The following is a 22,902-nucleotide window of genomic DNA, read 5'->3' on the forward strand; positions in this document are numbered from 1 at the left end:
AGGAGGCAGGGTGTGAAGACGTGTAGTCGAGGTAGCTGTAGAAGTCAGTGGACTTATAATGAATATTAGCAGACAGTCTACCCACAGAAATGGAGACAGAGAAGTCAAGGAACGGAAGGTAGGTGTCAGAGATTGACTATATGAAGGCAAGAGAAGGGTGGAAATTGGAAGTAAAGTTGATGAAGTTTTTCAGTTCCGGGCAAGAGCAGGAAATGGCACCGATACAGTCAGCAATGTACTGGAAAAAGATTTAGGGGAGGGGACCTGAGTAGGGCTGGAACAAGGGATGTTTGACATCACCCACAAAAAAGACAAGCATAACTAGGACGCATGTGGGTACCCATAGCGATACCTTTTAATTGGAGGAAGTGCGTGGAGTTGAAGGAGAAGTTGTTCAATGTGAGAACAAGTTGAGCCAGGTGGAGGAAGGTGGTAGTGGTTGGGGACTGGTTGGGCCTCTGTTCAAGGAAGAAGTGGCAAGCCTTCAGACTGTCCTGGTGGGAGATGGAGGTGTAGAGAGAATGGACGTCCATAGTGAAGAGGAGACAATTAGGGCCAGGAAACTGGAAATTGTTTAAATGATGTAGGGCGTCAGAAATGTCACAGATTTAGGTGGGAAGAGACTGGACAAGGGGAGACAAAACAGAGTCCAGATAGGAAGAAATAAGTTTAGTGGGGCAGCAACAGGCTGAAATGATGGGTCTACCTTTTGGGAAGGAGGTAGATGCAGTTCGAGGTTGTGGGACTATGAGGTGAGAAGCTGTCGAGGAAAGATCTCCAGAGGAGATGAGGTCAGCAACAGCCCTGGAGACAGTGGCTTGATGTTCGGTGTGGGGTCATGGTCATGGTCCAGAGGGAGGGAGGAAGGAGTGCCTGAGAGTTGGCGCTCAGCCTCTGCAAGGTAGTCAGTTTTAGTTAAATAAAATGAAAATACCTCAGATGCTGGAAATCTGAAATAAAAACAGCAAGTGCAGCAGGCCTGGCAGCATCTGTGGACAGAGAAACAGAGTTAAAGTTTCAGGTCTGTGACCTTTTATTAGAACTGGCAAAGATTAGAAATGTAATCGGCTTTGAGCAAGGGGAAGGAGGGAAGAAGAAGAAAAGGGAAGGTGTGTGATAGGATGGAGGGCAGGAGAGATTAAATGACAGAGATGCCATGGAACAAAAGGCATAGGAAGTGGTAATAGTTGTAGTAAAAGACAAAGCATTAGTCCAGAGAAAGTATTCAGAGTAATGAACAGCTCTCTCTGAACACTCTCTCTGGACTAATAAGGGAGTCGAAGGGCATCGGGAGTAGGCAGCAAAGTGGAGTTGAAACCACAATTAGATCAGCCATGATCTTATTAAATGGTGGAGCAGGCATGAAGGGGCCGAATGGCCTACTCCTGCTGCTAATTCGTATGCTCCTATGTAATTTATTAGTTATGAATAGATACATTTCAGGTATCATGATTTCAACAATCGTGTAATTGCTTATAAATGATTTTAAATTATATTGAACATTTGTTTTTGATTTATTTCACAGTTTAAATTAATAACAGACTAATTCTGTTGGTCCTTACCGAGCTGCATTTGCGTTGTGGAGATCAGAAGCAGTGGGGGAGGGGGCCTGAGATAGGAAGGGTTGGGAGTTGTATGATCACGGCAGATGTGGGTGAAGCAGATAAACTGGATCCAGTAGGTAAGCGGAAAGGCACTAATGTCCTGGATCTCGCAGTCCTTGCTTCCCTTTAGCTGCAGAGGAGCTATCCGGAGGCCCAGGTTCAATTTAAAATTGTGGTTAATTTTGAGTTATGCAACCTTAATATAATTAAATGACTAACCTATCCCCTGCGAGTGGGTTGGCTGCCTGCCTCCGCACACCCCTCTCTAGTCATCGTCCTGCCTTGCTTAAGTCTGTAAGTAGGTGGGTTATCAGGTTTCAGATTTTTAACATTTTTACATCCACTGGTTTTTGGGGGTTACAATTCCACCCCTGCCCCCCAATAGTTTCTCAATTAGAAATGACACGTCATAAGGAAAAGAAGTGTGCTTCCCAACATTGATATCCCTCCGTGCATTGCAATGGCAGAACATGAAGCATCACACCTGCCTTCTTGGCAGCAAGAATCTGTTCCCTAGCAACATCAGAAGATTAGCATCCTTGTGAAGAAAATGAAATCTTGCCAGGGACCCACTGATGTCATCTTCATGTGGAACCTGAATAGGTGTCTAGCGCTGCTGCCTGTTCTAGGCAAGATCTTTATTTCAATGTTTAACTGGGGATCCACTGCCTGTTGTAGGACGCTGGTGGGATTTTCAAAAAGCAATGGGAAGGATGTGCACTGTACATGCCCTGCCCATTGGTTGCAGGCATGAAGCGACCTAACCAATGCCTAACCAATGGTCTTTAAAGGGACTGATACAGGCCACTCTTAAAGAAGCCAGAATTTTTCTTTTCTGTTCATTTTTGTGGAGACAGGAGGAGCAATAGTAGGGGAAAAGTCTTGGAAAAAGGGTTCGGGTCGGATAGCAGGCCTTTAGTCAGCAGGTCTGGCAGCATCTGTGCAGATGGAAACAAAGTTATCATTTCAGGTCATTAACTTTTCATCAAACTAGGAGAAGTTAAAAATTTAACAGTTTATAAGCAAGTACAGGGATGTTTTGCCATTGAAATAAGTAAAAATACTGTCTATATTAGATTGTGATTGAGAAAAGCAATTTCATATATGTTAAAAATTTAGGTCACAACACAATTAGTGTTTTACAAAATATAGATGGAAGCAATTAAAAACAAATTAAGTGAGGACATAATGTGTCATAAAATATTTACATACATACACACATGGACAAAAAAACCCAAAATACTCCGGAGGCTGGAAATCTGAAATAAAAACAGAAAATGCTGGAAACAGTCAGCAGTAAAGGCCTGCTCATGTCAGGAAAAGAAACCGAACCCGAACCCGACAGAACCACATCAGACCCGAGCCCGACCCAGCCTGAGTCCCTCCGTTTTTTCCTGCACCTGACCAGACCATTGGAATGTTCACTTTACATATCATCCCATTCCACGTCTGCAGGAAGCTGCAGCGTGAGCGCGATGATGTCTTAGAGACGCTCACTCGCTCACTGCACAGACTCAGTTTCCCTTCTTGACATCCCGGACACCCAGCTCAAGTCGGCTTTTCAACTTTTGACACTTACCGGCAGAGCAAAATGCAGTACTTACTGTGTGTGTCCAACCCAGGCCCGGCCTGACCTGACCCGAGCCCGAAAGCCATACCCGAAAGAGCTACCCAACTTGACCCGAACCCGACACATGTCGTCAGGTCCCGTCGGGTTCGGGTCGGATAGCAGGCCTTAAGTCAGCAGGTCTGGCAGCATCTGTGGAGATGTAAACAAAGTTTTCATTTCAGGTCATTAACTTTTCATCAAACTAGGAGAAGTTAGAGATTTAACAGTCTATAAGCAATACAGAGTTGTGAATAGGGGGAAGGGAGGGGAGGAAAAAACAAAAGGGAAGGTCTGTAACATGATGGAGGGCATTGATTAAATGACAAAAGGGATAATAGTGCAAGGCAGAAGGGAATGGTAATGGACCTAAAGGAGCTGTAAATGGCAACAGCAGAACTATTATCAGCATCTGCTGTCTGAAAAAATGGAATATCGGTAATTATCTGAAGTCATTGAAATCAGTATTGAGTCCAGTAGCTTATGTGCCTAATCAAAAGATGTGGTACCACACCTCGAGCTTCCATCGAACTTCATTGGAACAGGGTAGGAGACCGAGGACAGAGAAGTCAGAGAGGAAGAGGTGCGGAGAAATAAAATGTCAAGTGGCTGGAAGCTCAGGGTCATGCTTGTGGATTGAAATATATATATCTCTCCTGGAGAACACCATCACAAAACTATTTTGTTAGAATGGACAGTACTATGTAAACTCTTGAAAATTCAGTGAACAATGTGTGTGTGTGTGTGTGTGGAGCTGCTGTACGTGAAATTTGAATGTGCTGTGGCCAGCTTGTGAAGCATTAATTGGATAAAAGGCTATAGGTTATTGAGTACAGAGTTGAACTGTTGGCCTTTTCTTTTTCAGACTGCTACAGATAATAGTTACACAAAAGGAAAGATAAAAATTGTCGAAGGCATCTGCTTGCTGTCGAATGACGACATGTATTGGGATGACTTGAAACAGATTAAGACCACACGAGGAGGAATTCTTCGAGATCATGTTTGCATGAAGGCAGAAACCGTGTCCATCCAGGGTAGTACAGACTCACTTGGCGACACAGAGACAGAACAGCTGCTACAGGATGAACCACTGTCAGAGTGCAGCAGCGTAAATACAAGCACACAGGAAAGAAGTGGCCTCCCCTTGCCTGACACTGGCTGGAAGCACAACCACAAACCCTCAACTGAAAGTGAAGTCTGATCGGAAATAGCTTCTTTTTTCCTTCTCCTATGTTCTATTTAAAATGTATTTCTATGGCAACCTCAGATAGTGACTGAGCATGCTCCAGACAATTTGGGGACTTGGATTCTTTTTTCAAAAACACAACACTCACAACTCAACTGGGAACTGAGTGGTACTGCAGGCTGTCATCAGCTACACTGGAAAACAACACAGTACGTAACAAGACTGGCTAGAAGCCAAGGGATCATACTCTCTTATGTGTTTTCAAAATGCCTGATACACAATGTTAACAAATTTCTTTCTCAGATTTTCATAAAATATGTGTCTAGTTAAAGCATGAATGTACAGATGATTATCTGTAGCATGCGTTGGCCTACTTTTATACTGTAGAGGATTCCTCTATTAAAGTGGATGTAATTCTGTACGTGGAGCAAAGTAATCTTTTTGGAAAAGACTTTTTACGCTGTCTGCAGGCCTCTCATATCTTAGTCACCTGAGGAACAGTATAAAAATCCTTGTAGTCTCAGGTTAAGACTTCTGTACAGAAGGGATAATATTGAAAGGACATATTTAATTAACCCTTTCATCCTCACTTTGACATTCAGACACAGCTGAAGTTGTAAATATGACCGGAATCACTGTATTTTCTTGGTGCTTTGAAAGTGGGATAAAGGAATTGGCAAACAATTGTACAGAACCAGCTACATTTGCCATCTAAATATCTGTCTAAGCACTGATATACAATTAAAAATGTAAGTTGCTGCCATCAATGATTATTAACTATACTCACTCATAAGCAACCAAGAGTTAGCCCTGCTTGTAACCACTAAGTACATTTAGATGAAATGTATAAATATTAGGCCTGAGCAAACTAGTTACATTAAATAGTTCATAAATATAGCACAAATCACCTATTAAACAGGCAATTGTGTTGGTTACAAATGTGGGCCAGAATTCAACATTTTATATCAAATCTGACAATGTATCACAGTGTTATTTTACATTATTAAATTGCATCACAGAGCAAGTTATGGTGAATGGGAGTGAAGTTATCAATGGGGAGCAGACTGCAATACTTCAAGTGACTGATGTGAGAAGTTTCTAATTTGAATTTACATTGAATTTTTGTGACAAGAACTCCAGTAAGTATATTGAGGGGTGGAAAATTAAAATTAAATGACCTTTTAAAAATACCAACTAAAATTCAAGTATCAAACAAAAACAACTACATTAGTCATGATCAGTTATTGTAATAACAGGTGAGATTTTACTACCTGTTTCTGCTACATTTAATATTGATGCCCAGTAACTTAAATTTAGTCTTTTAACAGACTAGAAAAAGCTAAGCGGAATACTATAGGTACACAGTCATCCCCATATAGGTTCTTCAATTTAGGAATAAAATGTACCTCATAACTTAGTTTAGTGACTCATTTTCCCTCCCGTTGAAGACATGCCATGTCAAGTCTGCTCTTTACTTGAGGTTATTGAAGTGGCCTGTCCAAAGGACAACCTTATGTGTATTCTACACATCCATTCACTTGGATGGAACTCAGTAATTCAAGCTGGTTTAGTGGTCAATTTGGAGGTCCCTGAATATACAACATCAGAATTGTTGTGTGTGTAAATCAAGCCTTCACAGGAAGAGAAATGATCCACCAAATCAAAGCTATTCTGCAAGGTAGGAGATATTTCTGTATTTTCTTTGTTAAATAACTGGCAGCATTTTTCACTGAAAGTATTCCCTATGATCTTTACCTTTTTTAAGTGTAGGGCACAATGCTGTTAACCTTAAAGTGAGACTGTCTTGGGCACTTGCAGCATAGCAGACAGATGATCATTTATACAATTTAGCAGAAAATTAGGAGGTAAAGGTTCACTGACATTAACTCAACCTGGCCAGCAGCAGTGAAAGAGACGATAATACTCAGCTTGTGGGCTATTGGAACAACCTAAGTTTCATTGAGCAATTTGCTGTAGTGTCTCGATACATGTAGCAAATTATTGTTACTTCGATCAAGAGAGGAGAAATCATCTTTGCTTCCTTAAATTTCCAGCAAGAGCAAGTACAGTGTCATTCCCCATTTAACTGCAAATGTAGAACATTATATTGTTCTCCCTAATTAAAGTCACTTGAAAATCAAAAAGATTATAGTTTAATGACGTTTAAGTATTTTGCGATGCTAGCAATATCATTTGAATAATAATGACTTCTTTATCCTGCCCCAATCCTTGCTTCATAAAGAAATTGAAAAGATAAGAGGCTCCAGGCCTATCCTATGGATAAGTAATAAAGGAAGCATCCCAATTTACTTCAAATTTCAGCAATACCTCAGCATATCAGCTATCAATTTTTCCATCTCTAATTCCTGTAACATTTTTCAGAGTGCCACATCCGCTACTTATTATTTACTATTTCACATTTTCATCTCTATTCCACAGCATTGTTACATTGTCACAAACTTCGAAAGGTCAATTGCTTCATTAGTATGCTGTTTGCATGCTTATTTTGATTGCTGCTTTTACAGTGTTGCTTATGATCAAACAAGGAAGGAAATTTGGAGCTTGGTCAATAAGAGTAACTGAGTTGATTGAAAATTGAGTTACTGCCAGATTTATATTTGCACCAGGTGATGGAACAATTTTTTGTGACAAAAATCCTGCTTATTTTCCTTCCTTCCTAATTGTATTGAATCAGTTTTTGCCAACAAGTGGTCAATGCTGGAAATAGAGCCAAGACTTGAGGGTGTTTTGTTGCAATCACACAGCTTGGTTTATTTGCATAGAAATGCATTTCTTTGACCAAATGACTAATTTTTAACCATTTGAGTGCCTGGCGCTTAAACCTCAAAGTCTGAAATGGTGCTATTTTATCCAGACCACAAGTTTGGCCCACTGTTCTTAATTGTCTACGCATTTGAACCTGCATTTTTAAATCTAATAACTGGATTATTAATCGAACAAAACAATTTTCTATAGTATACTCATGACAGAAGATTTTAAATATGTAAATATGTGAAAAAGCTCCAGAATTGTAAAAAAAAACAAATTGTGATGCACCTGAAAATGATTTAGATTTTATTTCTGGTTCAATAATGAAGAACTCAAAAGCTTATCAGATTCTTTTTATCATTACCAATGACCAGAATACCAGTATAATAAATAGAATTAATTTTGTGAGAAGGAATTGTACCAGGCTTTTTAACCCCTTGAGCACTATGCTATAATTTTATAGCATTTCGATACAGGAGTTTTTTAAAATGTTATAATTTTCTTTAAGAATTTTTGATTATTTTATGCTGTATATTACCATCCTCTTTTATAGGATTCAATTTTCTAACTTTGTGGACTCAAGATTGTTAAATAGTGACACAAAAGTTATGTTGTGTGGTGTGCAGTTTACTCTTAATCCAGAGTTACTAAATACAAAGTATCTGATTCTGTTTATTGGCATTAAGCTCCCACTTTGCTGTATTATTTACATTTGCTTAATTCAAGTTATTTTCATCAATTGTTTAATGCAAAAATGACTCTAAATTATCAGTAGACTGTATTAGGGAATTTCAGTACTCAATGGGTTAAATACTCAGGTAGTAAACTAACTGTGGCAATAATTGATAAATTGGTGAGTTTAAGATAATAAATGGCACAATCGTAGGTAATTAACTGATTATAATGTATAGATTTTAAAAGGTAACAACCAACTTCATGGTCCATATTACCTAGCATTTTAACGAAGCACAGCATTATTTTCTTTGTGGAGAAAACGAGGTACTTCCATTGCACTCACAGGAATATCTTGTATTCTACTTTGTCAACATAGAAAATACTATAAATGCATAAATGATTTTAAATGTTTTTTGAAAATTACATCTAATAGAAGGGAAAGCAGAATAAGTAGACTGAAACATACATACTGCATTTGAACATTAGTCGTGCATTTGTCTTCCAATTGTGTTATAATATATTATGTTGAAAGGCTGCATAACTAATTTGGGTATTTGTAATTATCCCAAATGAAAATCTGTAATATTTAAGACTGTCTTGAAACTGCTAACTTTGCTCAGATAGAAAATGTTTACAGAACAATTGTTTAGTGTGAACTATATATCTGTGTGTAAATAAAATGAATTGGTTATTAAAATTGAATGTTTTCTAAACTTCTTATATTTGTGTAATATTTGAAACTATGAACTCCATAGATCTGTGTTTATTATTTCCTTTAATTATGTCTTGCATTATCCTAGTTATTCCAAACTTTTGTTAAATACACCAATCTTCATAATCTCATAATTATGAACACCTCTATTAAACTTGTTAATATACAGAATATATATGTTGATAGGGTGAGATGAAATAAGGTGGGAGCGGATTTGTGTGGAGCCTAAACACCACCTTAGACTAAAGGAAACAAATCAACTAAAATGAAATTGTGTTATCCCTTTCTAGACCAGGGTTGTCCAACATATGGCCCACGGGCCAGGATCTGGACCGCGGATGTAAACTGTTCCCGGGGCCATTCCTCATCCTCACCGTGACTGGAGATGAGAAATTTCCCTTTTTCTTCTTCTTCTTACAGAGCGACCTATTTAAAAACATCGCTCTGTCAGTTTCAAAGCTCTCAGCTGTTGACATCAGGAGCAACCATTTTCTAACAGACTCAGGATTTTCCGGCAGGTTCTGACGTTTTTTTTAAAAGCCCACCGGAAAACCTTGAGTCTGTTGGGAAAAAGCTATTCCCAATGTCAGCGGTTGTCAGCTTTGAAACTGACAGCGATGTTTTTTAAAATAACTCACAACTGTGCGAGAGAGTGGGAGACAGAGAAGGAGAAATGGGAACAGAGAGGAGAGAGAGGGGACAGAGAAAGAGAGAAGGGAGCAGAGAGACAGAGGGGCACAGACAGAGAAAAAAGGGGCCAGAGAAAGAGCAAAAGGGGGGAGCGGGGGAGAGAGGAGGGAACGGGGGAGCAGGGAACACTGAGTGGGAAGTGGGGAACACTGAGCAAGGAGCGGAGAACGCTGGAGACATGGGGATGGGGTGGGGGTAGAGATAGTGGGAGGAGGAGACAGAGGGAGGGGTGAAAGGGAGGAGAGAGAGAAAGACAGAGAGGGTGGGGGAGGAGAGAGTCAAGAGTCATTTACTTACTGCACTGAAGGAGGCCATTCTGTCCACTGAGCCAGGTATGTCACTATGTCAGTTTTCAGTATAGTGACGAGAATTTAAGTCAATAAATCATTCTTCTCATTCAAAGCTTCTTCATAAAAATGCACATTTGCTGTTGTTTTTATTAGTAAGATAAATTTTTAGTGCCTTTATCTTTTGAAATTTTGCTCATCGGCCCCCCTGGGTCAAGAAAAAAATCGTAATGCGGCCCTGTGCCCAAAAAGGGTGGACCACCCTGTTCTAGACTAATACCAACAATGCGGAAGGGCAGGTATAAAGGGTTAAATGCAGAGCTTTAACAGAGACTTCTTGTTTCAGCTTACATGGACTAACTCACAGTGCAAAAGAACGGAATCACACGATATTACATCACTTCCTGTGATGACTTAAATATTAGCATAAACATATATTTAAATGATTATATTTAACAGACTAACAAATACACTATCACAACAATTCAGCCTTCATAAATGAGTAGCCATGACTCCCAAGGTACCTTTTAATATAATTTTATTGGATCATTTTTGTACTTCTGAATAGAAGCATGGTCATATCAGAAAATGGAAAATTCTCATTTGTCGTCTCATGGCCATATCAAACATTCCATGATCAGCAAGATGGGAGATAAAATGAACATTGTTCCCGGAAACTAAAGGCCTGCGCGGGTCTGCAAATGAAACCCAGCCCGACCTGGCCCGAGTCCTTTCATTTTTTCCCGCGCCCGACCCGACCCGACCCGACCCGACCCGACCCGACCACTGGAATGTTCAGTTAACCTAGCCTTTGTTTTTCACTTTTTAAGCTTGTGCAGATAAGCAACAAAAACTGCAACAGGACTTGAAAGGTTGTTTAAAAAGAACATTAAGATTAGAGCCATTTTACCGGAGATGGTGATAGAGTGTGTCCGACCCGACCTGAGCCCAAATGCCGGGCCCGGAAGAGAGAGCTGTCCCGACGCAAACTCAACACATGTCGTCGGGTCCCGTCTACCGGCAACATGCTCCAACTTAAACCTCAGATACGTGCCCTGACATTTTGATTTCTCAAACTATTCAAATCATACCTTCTTAAATGAGCTTGTCCAATACAATTCTGAATGTGGGCAGTTTTATGCTGTAGACTTTTGTCCACAAGGAACTGAAATGACACTGTCCAAAATTTTTCATTTAAGGTTCAATAGAGAAGACTTTCATTTTATCAATTTGAACGCAGTTCCCGGAGGTAAAAAGGATACTGTGCTTGCCCACCTTGGCACTCAATCCCAGCTCTTGACACCTTTATCGACAGATACTCAAACAAGGAAAGTGCAGTATATATTTCATTGCAGGATGTACCTTGCAGAATTAATCAATTTTATTTTATCCTTCACCTTGCCCTCCACCATCAGCACTAAGAACTCCAACATTATTCACACTATATACCCAATCCAGAGAGAGGAATAGTCACACACTTACTTTACTAGAGGATTAAAATTATATCACTACCAACACTTCTGGTCATTATATTTCATCTTGCACCAGCCATTACTGTTAATTCTATCTTGCTAAGCAAAGACACATAACTTTCAAAATACCATTATTTCACAGGAGAAATTTTTAAAAAAGCAAATTGCCCATTTGCATGTTTTTGTCCAATTTGGACCACTTTAAATTTCCCATTGGATTTATTCCTAGCTGTTGTATGTTACCATGGCTACAGCATTTAATAACAAGTCCAGAATTGATTATTTATAGTATACTTCATCACACTACATTTCCTAAAAATGCAACCATGTATTCTCATTACATGATGTCATACCACCATCCATGGCTCCAATGACCATCCAATCCTTAGTGGAGCTTAGTGTACTGCCTAAAGCCAGATCATTCAGATTTACTGGGTTACATTCCAGAACTGTTGAAGTTTACAGCACATTGTTTCTATGCCAGCTTTTTGCTAAAGTAATCTAAACCTAATCCCACTGTCATGTTCTTTCCCAATAATTCTGTATTCTTCCATTTTAATCAGGTTTCCCTTAAAAGCTGCAATGGTCTCTGCTTCAAACATTCCCTTTGGCAAAGCATTCCATTATCCAACAATCCAATCAAAAAAGGCGAATGGAATGTTGGCTTTTATCCCAAGTGGCTGGAAGACAAAAGGGAGGAAGTGACACTTCAGTTGTACAGAGCCTTTGTCAGACCCCATCTAGAGTACTGCTTTCTGGGCACCACACCTCAGGCTGTTTAGGATAAATTACTTTTGGAAAGAACATTCAAGTAGATATAAGTGATAAAATATAAGTATTAAAATATAAACATTACCAAAAGGATGTAGATGCTTTGGAGAGGGTGCAGAGGAGGTTCACCAGGATGTTGCCTGGTATGGAGGACGCTAGCTATGAAGAGAGGTTGAGCAGATTAGGATTATTTTCATTAGAAAGACGGAGGTTGAGGGGGGACCTGATTGAGGTGTACAAAATCATGAGAGGTATAGACAGGGTGGATAGCAAGAAGCTTTTTCCCAGAGTGGGGGATTCAATTACTAGGGGTCACGAGTTCAAAGTGAGAGGGGAAAAGTTTAGGGGGGATATGCGTGGAAAGTTCTTTACGCAGAGGGTGGTGGGTGCCTGGAAGGCGTTGCCAGCGGAGGTGGTAGACGCGGGCACGATAGCGTCTTTTAAGATGTATCTAGACAGATACATGAATGGGCAGGAAGCAAAGAGATACAGACCCTTAGAAAATAGGAGGCAGGTTTAGATAGAGGATCTGGATCGGCGCAGGCTTGGAGGGCCGAAGGGCCTGTTCCTGTGCTGTAATTTTCTTTGTTCTTTGTTCTTTATAGTTACATCTTGGATTGACAGACATCAATGGAGGGCAGGAGTGACTAAATAACAAAAGTTATTATGATGCAAGGCAAAATGAGGTGATAACGAGACAAGTATAGAAGCTAAAGATAAGCCCAGTGGAGCTGTAAGAATGAAAACCGATCTGGAACAAAAATATTTTTTAAATCATTTAAATGTGCAATGATATGAAAGTCATCATTTCCAGCAGTTCATAAAGTATTCTGACATAGCTTTCAGTAGATGAAAATGCAATGCTTAAAACACTTAAGCAATTCCAGTGAGAGCACAATGGAGTTTATATATTTAAAACCATGACTGAGGTAAGCATTTCAGCCGCAGGACATCACTGCAGGAGTCCCTCAAGGCCCTAACCATCTTCAACTACTTCATCAATGACCTGCCGTCCATCATAAGATCAGTGAGGATATTCACTGATTATTGCAGTGTTCGGTTCCATTCCCAACTCCTCAGATAATGAAGCAGTCCATGCCTACTTGCAGCAATATTTGGAAATTCAGGCTTGGGCTGATAAATGGCAAGTGACATTCATGCCGCACAAGTGCCAGGTAATAACTATCTCCAACAAAAGTGAGTGTAAACACCACCCCCCCACCACCTAAATATTCAATGGTATTACTATCATTGAATCTCCCACCATCAGTATCCTGGGGTCACCATTGACCAGAAACTTAACTGGACCCATCACATCCCAAAGCCTGCAACCACCAAGGCACAAGTCAGCAGTTTGATGGAATACTGTTGCCAATGTGTGCTGTTGGTGGAGGGAGTGAATGTTTAAGGTGATGGATAGGTGCTGATCAAGTGAGCTGCTTTGTCCTCGATGGTTTTGAGCTTCTTGAGTGTTGTTGGAGCTGCACTCATCCAGGCAAATGATGAATATTTCATCACACTCCTGACTTGTGCCTGTAGATAGTGGCCAGGCTTTGGGGAGTCAGGAGATGAGTTACTCATCGCAGAATTCACAGCCTCCGACCTGCTGTTGTAGCCGCTGTATTTATATGGCTGGTGCAGTTGGTAACTCTCCCAGGATGTTGGTGGGGATTCAGTGACTGTAATGCTGTTGAACGTCAAGGGGAGATGGTTAGATTCTCTCTTGCTGGAGGTGGCCATTGCCTGGCACTTGTGTGTCACGAATGTTACTTGCTACTGATCAGCCCAAACCTGAATGTTGTCCAGGTCTTGCTGCATGTGGGCATGAACTGCTTCAGTATCTGAGGAGTCATGAATGGTATTGAACACGGCAATCATCAGCAAACACCCCCACTTCTGACTTTATGATGGAGGGAAGGCCATTGATGAAGCAGCTGAAGATGTTTGGGCCTAGGCCACTACTCTGAGGAATTCCTGCAAGGATGTCCTGGGCCGAAGATGATTGGTCTCCAACAACCACAACCATCTTCCTTTGTGCTAGGTATGACTCTAACCAGTGGGGAGGTTTCACCCTGATTCCCATTCACTTCAATTTTCTTGGGCTCCTTGATGCCACACTTGGACAAGTGCTGCCTTGATGTCAAGGGCAGTTACTCTCACCTCAGTTCTGGAGTTTAGCTCTTTTGTCCATGTTTGGACCCAGGCTGTAATGAAGTCTAGAGTCAAGTGGCCTGGTGGTACCCAAACTGAGCATTAGTGAGCAGGTTGTTGAGAAAGTGCCACTTGATAGCACTGTCAAGGATACCTTCCATCACTTTGCTGATGATTGGGAGTAGACTGATGGGGCAGTAATTGGCTGGATCGGATTTGTCAGGCTTTTTGTGGATAAGACATACCTGGGCAGTTTTCCACAATATCCGGTAGATGCCAATGCTGTAGCTGTACTGGAACAGCTTGGGTAAGGGTACAGCTAGTTCTGGAGCACATGTCTTCAGTATTGCATCTGACTGTTGTCAGGGCCTATAGCCTTTGCTGTATCCAGTGCCTTCAGCTGTTTCTTGATATCATGTGGAGTGAATTGAGTTGGCAGCAGACTGCCATCTAAGGTTGTGGGGACCTCAGGAGGAGGCTGAGCTGGGTCATCTACTGTGCACTTCTGGCTGAAGATGATTGCGAATGTTTCAGCCTTGTCTCTTGCACTGATGTGCTGGGCTGTGCCATCATTGTGAATGGGGATGTTTGTCGAGCCGCCTCCTCCTCCCATCTGTTGTTTAACTATCCACCACCATTCACGCTTGGATGTGGCAGGACTGCAAAGCTTTAAGCTGATCTGTTAGTTGTGGGATCACTTATCTCTATCACATGCTGCTTCCGCTGTGTAGCATGCATGTAGTCCTGTGTTGTAGCTTCACCAGGTTGGCATATTATTAGGCATGCCCCTGGCATGCTCACCAATACTCCTTATTGAACCAGGGTTTATCCCCTGGCTTGATGGTAATGGTAGAGTAAGGAATATGACGGACCATGGGGTTGCAGATTGTGGTGGAATACAATTCTGCTGCTGCTGATGGCACACAGTGCCTCATGGATGCCCAGTTTTGAGCTGCTAGATCTGTTTTGAATCCATACCATTTAGCATGATGGACTGTATCCTCAGTGTGAAGATGGAATTTCATCTCCACAAGGTCTGTGCAATGGTCAGTCCTACCAATACTGTCATGGACAGAGGCATTTGATGACAGGCAGATTGGTGAGAGTGAGGTCAAGCCAATTTTTCCCTCTTGGTTCTCCCAATACCAGTCACAGGCCCATATGGCAGATATGTCCTTCAACACTCAGCCAGCTAGGTCAGTAATGGTGCTACCGAGCCACTCTTGGTAATGGACATTGAAGTCTCCCATCCAGAGTGCATTCTGTGCCCTTGCTACCCTCAATGCTTCTTCCAAGTGGTATTCAATGAGGAGGAGCACTGATTCATCAGCTGAGGAAGGACAGTAGGTGGTAATCAGCAGGAGGTTTCCTTGCGCACGTTTGACCTGATGCCATGAAACTTCATAGGCTCCAGAGTCAATGGTTGGGGACTCCCAGGGCCACTTCATCCTGACTGTGTACCACTGTACCACCAGCTCTGGTCATACCCAAGGATGGTGATGGAGGAGTCTGGGACATTGGCTGTAAGGTATGATTCAGTGAGTTTGACTATGTCAGGCTGTTGCTTGATGAGTCTTTGGGACAGCTCTCCCATATTTGACACAAGTCCCCAACTGTTAGGGAAGAGGGGGTGATCTAGACCTCCTTTGTTATCTCTTGCCCCACCCCCACCTCACTTGCTTATAACCTGTGACTTTTCTAATATTTGTCAGTTCCGAAGAAGTGTCACTGACCCGGAACGTTAACTCTGCTTCTCTTTTCACAGATGCTGCCAGACCTGCTGAGTGATTCCAGCATTTCTTGTTTTTATTTCAGATTTCCAGCATCCGCAGTATTTTGCTTTTATGTTAGGGAGGAGGACTTTGCAGGGTGTGCCTTTTTATTTTCCGGTGCCTATGTCAATGGCAGGTGGTCGGTCCAGTTTTATTCGTTTTTGACTTTTCTGTAGCTGTTTGATACAACTGAGTGGCTTGCTAGGCCAGTTCAGAGGGCAATTAAGAGTCAAACACATTGCTGTGGGTCTGGAGTCACATGGAGGTCACATTGGGTAAGGACAGCAGATTTCATTCCCTTAAAGGCCATTAGTGAATAAGTTGGGTTTTTATGACAATTGGTAGTTTCATGGTCACCATTACTGAGACAAGCTTTTTAATCCAGATTTATCAATTAATTGAATTTAAGTTCCAGCAGCTGCAATGTACGATTTGAACTCGTGTCTCTGGCATTAGTCCGGCCTGCTGGATTACTAGTCTAGTAAAATTACCACTACGCGACCACCTATTCCTATCTGCGGAAATGTTGAGGAACTAGCAGTAGCAACCCAAATGGAAATTGAAAATGGTTTCTTAACTGTGTTCTTGATTCTTAGTTGAATATATTAATCAGGCCCTTGCTTGTTTCTGGGGCGAGATCTGACTAAATAATTCAAAATCTGACCTAGAATGGAGATGGCAGGGAACTAGTGGTAAGTCAGTGGGGTGGATTTTGCCTTTTGCTTTTGGGCAGAAAACTGGCAGTGGCAAACTGACTGCCAGTTATATACTCAACCAGATTTCCCTTTCCATTCTATTCCATTTTGGTCACATTACCATTCGTTTTTAGGTGTAAATAGGCTTTCCTGAGACGGAAATTGGTCCCAGGAACTTAAGAACATGTGTAGTTTTCAGGTGAGGTATAGTTTGATAATTGGACCAGGTATATACCAGATGTAATTCAGTTCCCATTTTAAACTCATGCATGTTGTCCTTATTTTTGTATATTTCCTTTTATGCTATTAGTTGCAGTAATTATTAAAGTATCTCCTAGATCTTTGTAGCTTTTTAGCTGAGAGCAGCTGAGCCAAGCTCCCTTCAATGCAGAGGATTTATTTGATTGGTGCATTTGGATTGTTCAGGCATTACTGTATCTCATGCAGTAAAGTTCATTGTCTTCAAAAGAGGAGCCTGTGTGATTCTGTGGGTTAGTTCAAAGCCTTTGCATTTTTACACTAGTAAATCCCAACAATGATATAATAGATCATACTGCCTATTGTGTAAATGTCTGAAATGCCATGTTTTCATTTAAGACTACAGTGTATCCATGTTTATGTTTAAACTTTAAAAGTTTTTTGCAATCATGATTGGCTTTTTAGAGGAACTACATAATAATAAAATGTATTTAACATAATTCTCTTTTTTTAATTTTGTGCTCCGAAGAATGGTTTAGTATTACACAGGCAGATCCAGTGTTATGCCCCAACCTCAGAAGAGTATTCTGACCAGAGGCTTGTCCAATCGTTTTTGTCTTTGAATTGCACAGGCGCATAAAATGGCTTCAGGAGGCATCTATAAAGTTTAAATCCACGTTATTATTAATATACATATATCCATTGCTTACAGATCTTCATGTTCTGATTGCCTCATTGATAGAGAAATCTTCAATATGTTGAGTACAGCCCTTTTCATACACCAGGTGCACGAAATTCAAAAAGAACAAACCAGCAAATAAAGAATACACGTACATATAAGGCTTAGTTGCCTGATTAGATTAGATTAGATTCAGCACTGAAACAGGCCCTTCCGCCCACCGAGTCTGTGCCGAACATCAACCACCCATCTATACTAATCCTACACTAATCCCATATTCCTACCACATCCCCACCTGTCCCTATATTTCCCTACCACCTACCTATACTAGTGACAATTTATAATGGCCAATTTACCTATCAACCTGCAAGTCTTTTGGCTTGTGGGAGGAAACCGGAGCACAGGGAGAACTTGCAAACTCCACACAGGCAGTACCCAGAATCGAACCCGGGTCCCTGGAGCTATGAGGCTGCGGTGCTAACCACTGCGCCACTGTGCCGCATGAGCTTTGAGATAGATTGCCAGATCTTGGGAACTGCATGTTGCCCACTGGCCATAATTTGGACATCTCTGCCCTGATGCAACAGAGTGAGATTTTTCCATTTCATACACCAACAATCTTGCTGCCACTCTAAGTGACATGGATACTTTAGCGCCAACTAGTGCTGAATCAGCACTATGGACAAGCAATTGTAAACTTTTTTCACCCTTACAGCTCCAAAATGCATTCTCCGGCATATGGGCACACTTTTGGTAGAATTACATAAGGGCCTTAGCGCATGAACAGTGAACAACGGCTGGAAGAATGCAGAGCAGGCAGATCATGAAATCAATCAGCGTGCAACACTGAATCAAGTGGTGCCATTTTGGAGCTCAATACTCTAGCTATCACCCTCATTTAACCTTGAACAGCTGAACACTCATTCAGCAGCAGGGAGGACACCCCATCAACTACCTTCAGATTAGTTGCTGGTTGGTTTCTTCTGTCTGTTGCTTTGATTCTATAAGTGTTTGTAAACTTTTGCTTGAAACTGAAACTTAACCTCCCAGTCACATCCTTGGTAAAAAAAAAACCTGTTTGTTTTCAATCATAGGACTTTTAGTTTTTCTAACCTGGGTTAGACTCCCCAGAATTTGGAAACCAGCCTCAAACTGGGGACCGTCTCAAAACCACAAACACAAGCCATACAGAACTCAGCTTCCACATGAAGACTTCATAACACATGGATGAAGATTCCAGTGCGCACGCCACACAAATGTGCGCAACATACATACAATGCTGCCACACAAAATGTGTTAGAAAAGACCATTGGCGTGTTGAAACAAGTTTTGCTCCCTGGATAGCTCTGGAGGAGCTCTGCAGCACTCATTGGAGCGGCTGTCAAGATTTGTAGTGGTTTGGGCAGGCTGCATAACTTTGCCATCATGAGGGATCAGCCCTTGCCACCAGCTATATGGCAAACAACTGAAGAACAAGAGCATGAGGAGGAGGAGGCAGAATATCGGGACGACTGAAGCCACTTTATTTGGTCCCCGCCATAAACTCCATTCCTTGACCACCGTTTCTATCCCTGAGCAAGACCATTCGGAATCTTGGTGTTGTGTTTGATCCTTGAGATGCATTTCTGATGACATATCCACACCATCACCAAGACTACCTACTTCTACCTCCGTAACATCACTTGACATCAACCGTGCCTCAGCAATTCTGCTGCTGAAACCCTCATCCATGCCTTTGTTACCTCTGGATTTGACTTTACAGTGCTCCCCTGGTTGGTCTCCCAACTTCCACCCTACATATACTCGTGCTCATCCAAAACTCTTCTGCCCATATAACTTACTCCAAATCTCATTCACCCATCACTCTAGTGCATATTGACTTTCATGGCTCTCGGTACGACAATGCCTCAACTTTAAAATCCTCATTCTTGTTTATAAATCTCTCCATTGCCTCATCCCTCCCTATCTCTGTGGCGTCCTCCAGCCCTAAAAGCTTTCACAATCTCTGCATTCTTCCAATTCTGGCCTCTTGCCCATCCCTGATTGTAACTGCTGTACCATTGCTAGCTATCCTTTCAGCTGCCTTGGCCTTAAGCTCTGGAATTCCCTCTCTAAACCTCTTCAGCTCTCTACCTCTCTCCTCTTTTAAGATGCTGCTAAAAACTTAGCTGTTTAATCAAGCTTTTGGTCATCTGTCCTGATATCTCTTTCTGTGGCTCAGTATATAAAATGGCAAAAATAATTTTGTTGCTATCGCTCTTGTTAAGTGCCTTGGGACATTTTACTATTTTAAGTGTGCTTTATAAATATATATTGTTGCTGTTGTTATTGGAAGAGGAAGGGAAGAAGCAATCTCGGCAGCTGCTTTCTGATCGTACTTTTTGAGAAGAACTCATCCAAGTGCGATACCAGTAACAGCAATGCCAATTCTCCATTCACCAATACTCCCACACCTCATCTTCCCTCTGTCACTGCCCACTGGTCATATTGCATACAAACGTCAACTAATCCACTTGTGCATTCCCTTAGTGCCTGTCTTCTGTGTGCCTTTACCTGTCCTAGTGCTGCTATGCAGTGTTATCCTAGTGACTGTTTCATGGCTGGTGGAAGGCTCATGACTTTCAATGCAGATGCCCTTGGAGGATGATCTCGAGCAGCTCTGGCCCTAGAAGGCCCAACTTGGACTCCACCATCTCGGCATGGGCGGCAGCAGTCTGAGCTGGCTGGCTGGCTGATAGGCAACAGCAAGACGACTGGTGGAGTGGTAGGGTGGGAGGATGAATGCTGTCTTCTTGAGATAGGAAAGTAGGTTTGTGCTTCATGGACCATCTGCCACTCCTCTGGCTGTTGAAGGAAAGATTGCTGGACTGCTGGAATACCCTGCAAGGCCCTTTGCACACTGGGATCTGCAGCTACGACAGCAGCAGTTTGAACTTGCATGGCAGAAAGCTGACCTTGAATGACAGCAGTCTGAGTACCACTGGAAACGCTTGTTGCTGCAATGGAAGCTGAGACATCAGCCATCAGATGCTGCATCATGGTTGGGTCCACATCTGTGCGAATGGAATTGGCCACCACTTCCACACTGGAAAGAATGGGCGCCAAGCTCTGTGTAAAGTTCTGTGCAAAGTTGCTACTGGGCACCTCCATGCTCCTTGATATTGAACACAAGCTTTTTGACAGGCTCACCAATGCACCAAGCATTTCATTGTGCCCATCAACCCTCTTCTGAAGGCTGCTCCATCGCTGTTCTCATCTGAGCCCTCTGCTGCAGAACTCATGTGCGACCTCACTTTCCGGCAAGCTTGCACCTGCAATAGACTTGCCCCTTGTCCTGGCTGCAGGCCACTCATGGCTGGTGTGTCAGCATGTACACATCCTGCCTCTATGCTTTCCTCTAAATTACGCAGTGTGTCGGTATCTGAGCTGGTGGCTGCCAGTGTGAAATCAAGTAATGGTGTATCTTCATCATCATGACTGTCTTCTTGCTTTTCCTCCACTGCCTGGCCAGGTTGCACTTCTTAGATATCTGAAAGGAGAAAGGTACAAGGGTAAATTGTGCTGCGGGCAGCGGGAAGGTCAGAGGTGCATGCTCACACCATCTGCAGCTTGTAAATCAGAAGAGAGTGTGGGTCAGGGGGGCGGGGGCGTGGTGGGGTGGGGGGGGGGGTTGGGGTAATGTGATGTGAAAAGGAAGGTTAGGCAGGAGGATACCATCACCTTTGATGGTTTCAGTCAAGCTGCTGGCCATGGCCTCAGCAATGGGCATTCTGTCTCCTCCATGTGGGTTAGGACATGCAAGCATGCCTGTTCCCTCCAGTTAGCTCCCGCTGCTTGCATTTGTAAGCCACCTTGTCCTGAAAGAACATCGGAACCTAGGGCATAGGAACAGGAACATGCCATTTAGCCCCTCGAGCCTATTCCGGCATTCATGGATGATCTGTGACCTAACTCCATATGCCCACCTTTGCCCCCTATTCCTTAATACCGTTGGTTAAAAAAAATCTATCAATCTCAGATTTAAAATTAGCAATTGATCTAGCATCATTTGCCATTTGAAGGAGAGAGTTCCAAATGACTGCCTCCTTTGTGCGGAGAAGTGTTTCCTAAATTCACACTGGAAAGGTCTGGCTCTAATTTTTAGACCATGTCCTCTAGTCCTAGACTTCACAACCAGGGGAAATAGTTTCTCTCTATCAACCCTATCTGTTCCCCATAATAACTTAAAAATGTGACCAAATTACCCCTTAAACTTCTAAATTCCAGGGTATACAACCCAAGTTTATGTAATTGCTCCTCGTAATACAAGCTTGGGAGTCCAGGTATCATTTTGGTAAATCTCTGCTGCATTCTCTCCAAGGCCAATATATCCTTCCTAAGATGTGGTGCCCAGAATTGCTCACAGTACGAAGAGAAAGTGAAGTGTGTCAGTCAGTATTGAGCAATCTGTTTGGTTGATGTGGCTATTATGCTTAAATAGCTGGCAGTGTGTGTAAGCCATGAGATGTGATTGTGAGGCTTGCAGCAGTGCTAAGTGCATGAGGTGGAACAGATGAATGTCAGGTATGAGTCCTAATTCATAGATTGTTGGTATGTTAGTAATGCAGAAATGGTGAATTGAGCAGTCTCTGCGGCTAGCTGTACAGTTGGTAGGATAAGGCATTTGATGATGCATTCACTGACCTTGACCACTCCTATGACATCACTGAACTTATTGTGGCACCGCAACTAGGTCCTTGGGGTTTGATTCCTGGCATTGATCTGGATGATATCTGCTCCTACCACCATCTGAGCATGTGCCTGGAGGGCCTATTGCCCCCTGCGGACACAGGACATCTCTCCTCCTTTCCTCCTCCTCCAACAAGGCCTCCAGTGCTGCATCTGAAAACCTTGGGGCCCCTTCTCTCCCATGTTGTGCCATTCTTCAATGTTTCCCTGCTCATAAGAGCATAAGAAATAGGAGCAGGAGTAGGCCATTTGGCCCTTCAAGCTTGCCCCGCCATTCAATAAGATCATGGCTGATCTGCCCCAGACCTCAACTCCTCTTTCGTGCCAGCTCCTCATAGCCCTCAACTCCCCGATATTTCAAAAATCTATCTACCTCCTCTTTAAATACTTTCAGTGATCTAGCCTCCACAACTCTCTGGGGTAGAGAATTCCAGACATTCAGTAACCTCTGAGAGAAGAAATTCCTTCGCATCTCTGTTTTAAATGAGCGTCCCCTTTTTCTGTAACTATGTCCCCTAGTTTGAGATTCTCCCACTAGTGGAAACATCTTCTCAACATCTACCCTGCCAAGCCCACTCAGAATCTTGTACGTTTCAATAAGATCACTCCTCATTCTTCTAAACTCTAATGAATAAAGGCCTAACCTGTTCAGCTGTTCTTGATGAGTCAACCCCTTCACCCCAGGAATCAGCCTAGTGAATCTCTTTTGAACTGCCTTCAATGCCAGTATATCCTTTCTTAAATATGGGGACCAAAACTGTACACAGTACTCCAGGTGTGGCCTTACCAACACCCTGTACAGTTGTAACAAGACTTCACTATTTTTAAACTCCAACCCCCTTGCAATAAAGGCTGAAATTCCATTTGTCTTCTTAATTTCTTGCTACACCTGCATGTAACTTTTTCT

The 22,902-nt window shown here is 42.3% G+C and overlaps 1 protein-coding gene across 5 annotated transcripts in view; it reads left to right on the forward strand.

Moving 5' to 3' along the window:
* The window catches only part of lrp4 (low density lipoprotein receptor-related protein 4), a 472,786-nt gene extending 464,276 nt beyond the window's left edge, over positions 1-8,510 (forward strand). For 4 of the 5 annotated variants that reach the window (XM_068046457.1, XM_068046460.1, XM_068046459.1 and 1 more), the window contains exon 38: positions 4,076-8,510. In XM_068046457.1, coding sequence (XP_067902558.1) covers positions 4,076-4,411 — 336 coding nt within the window. In that variant the 3' untranslated portion in view covers positions 4,412-8,510. The remainder of the gene's footprint in view (positions 1-4,075) is intronic. The other variant, XM_068046462.1, reaches the window with a different exon arrangement.
* The last annotated feature ends 14,392 nt before the right edge of the window (positions 8,511-22,902 follow it).

This window comes from Heterodontus francisci, chromosome 14 (assembly GCF_036365525.1).
Source record: "Heterodontus francisci isolate sHetFra1 chromosome 14, sHetFra1.hap1, whole genome shotgun sequence".
Taxonomy (NCBI): Eukaryota; Metazoa; Chordata; class Chondrichthyes; order Heterodontiformes; family Heterodontidae; genus Heterodontus; species Heterodontus francisci.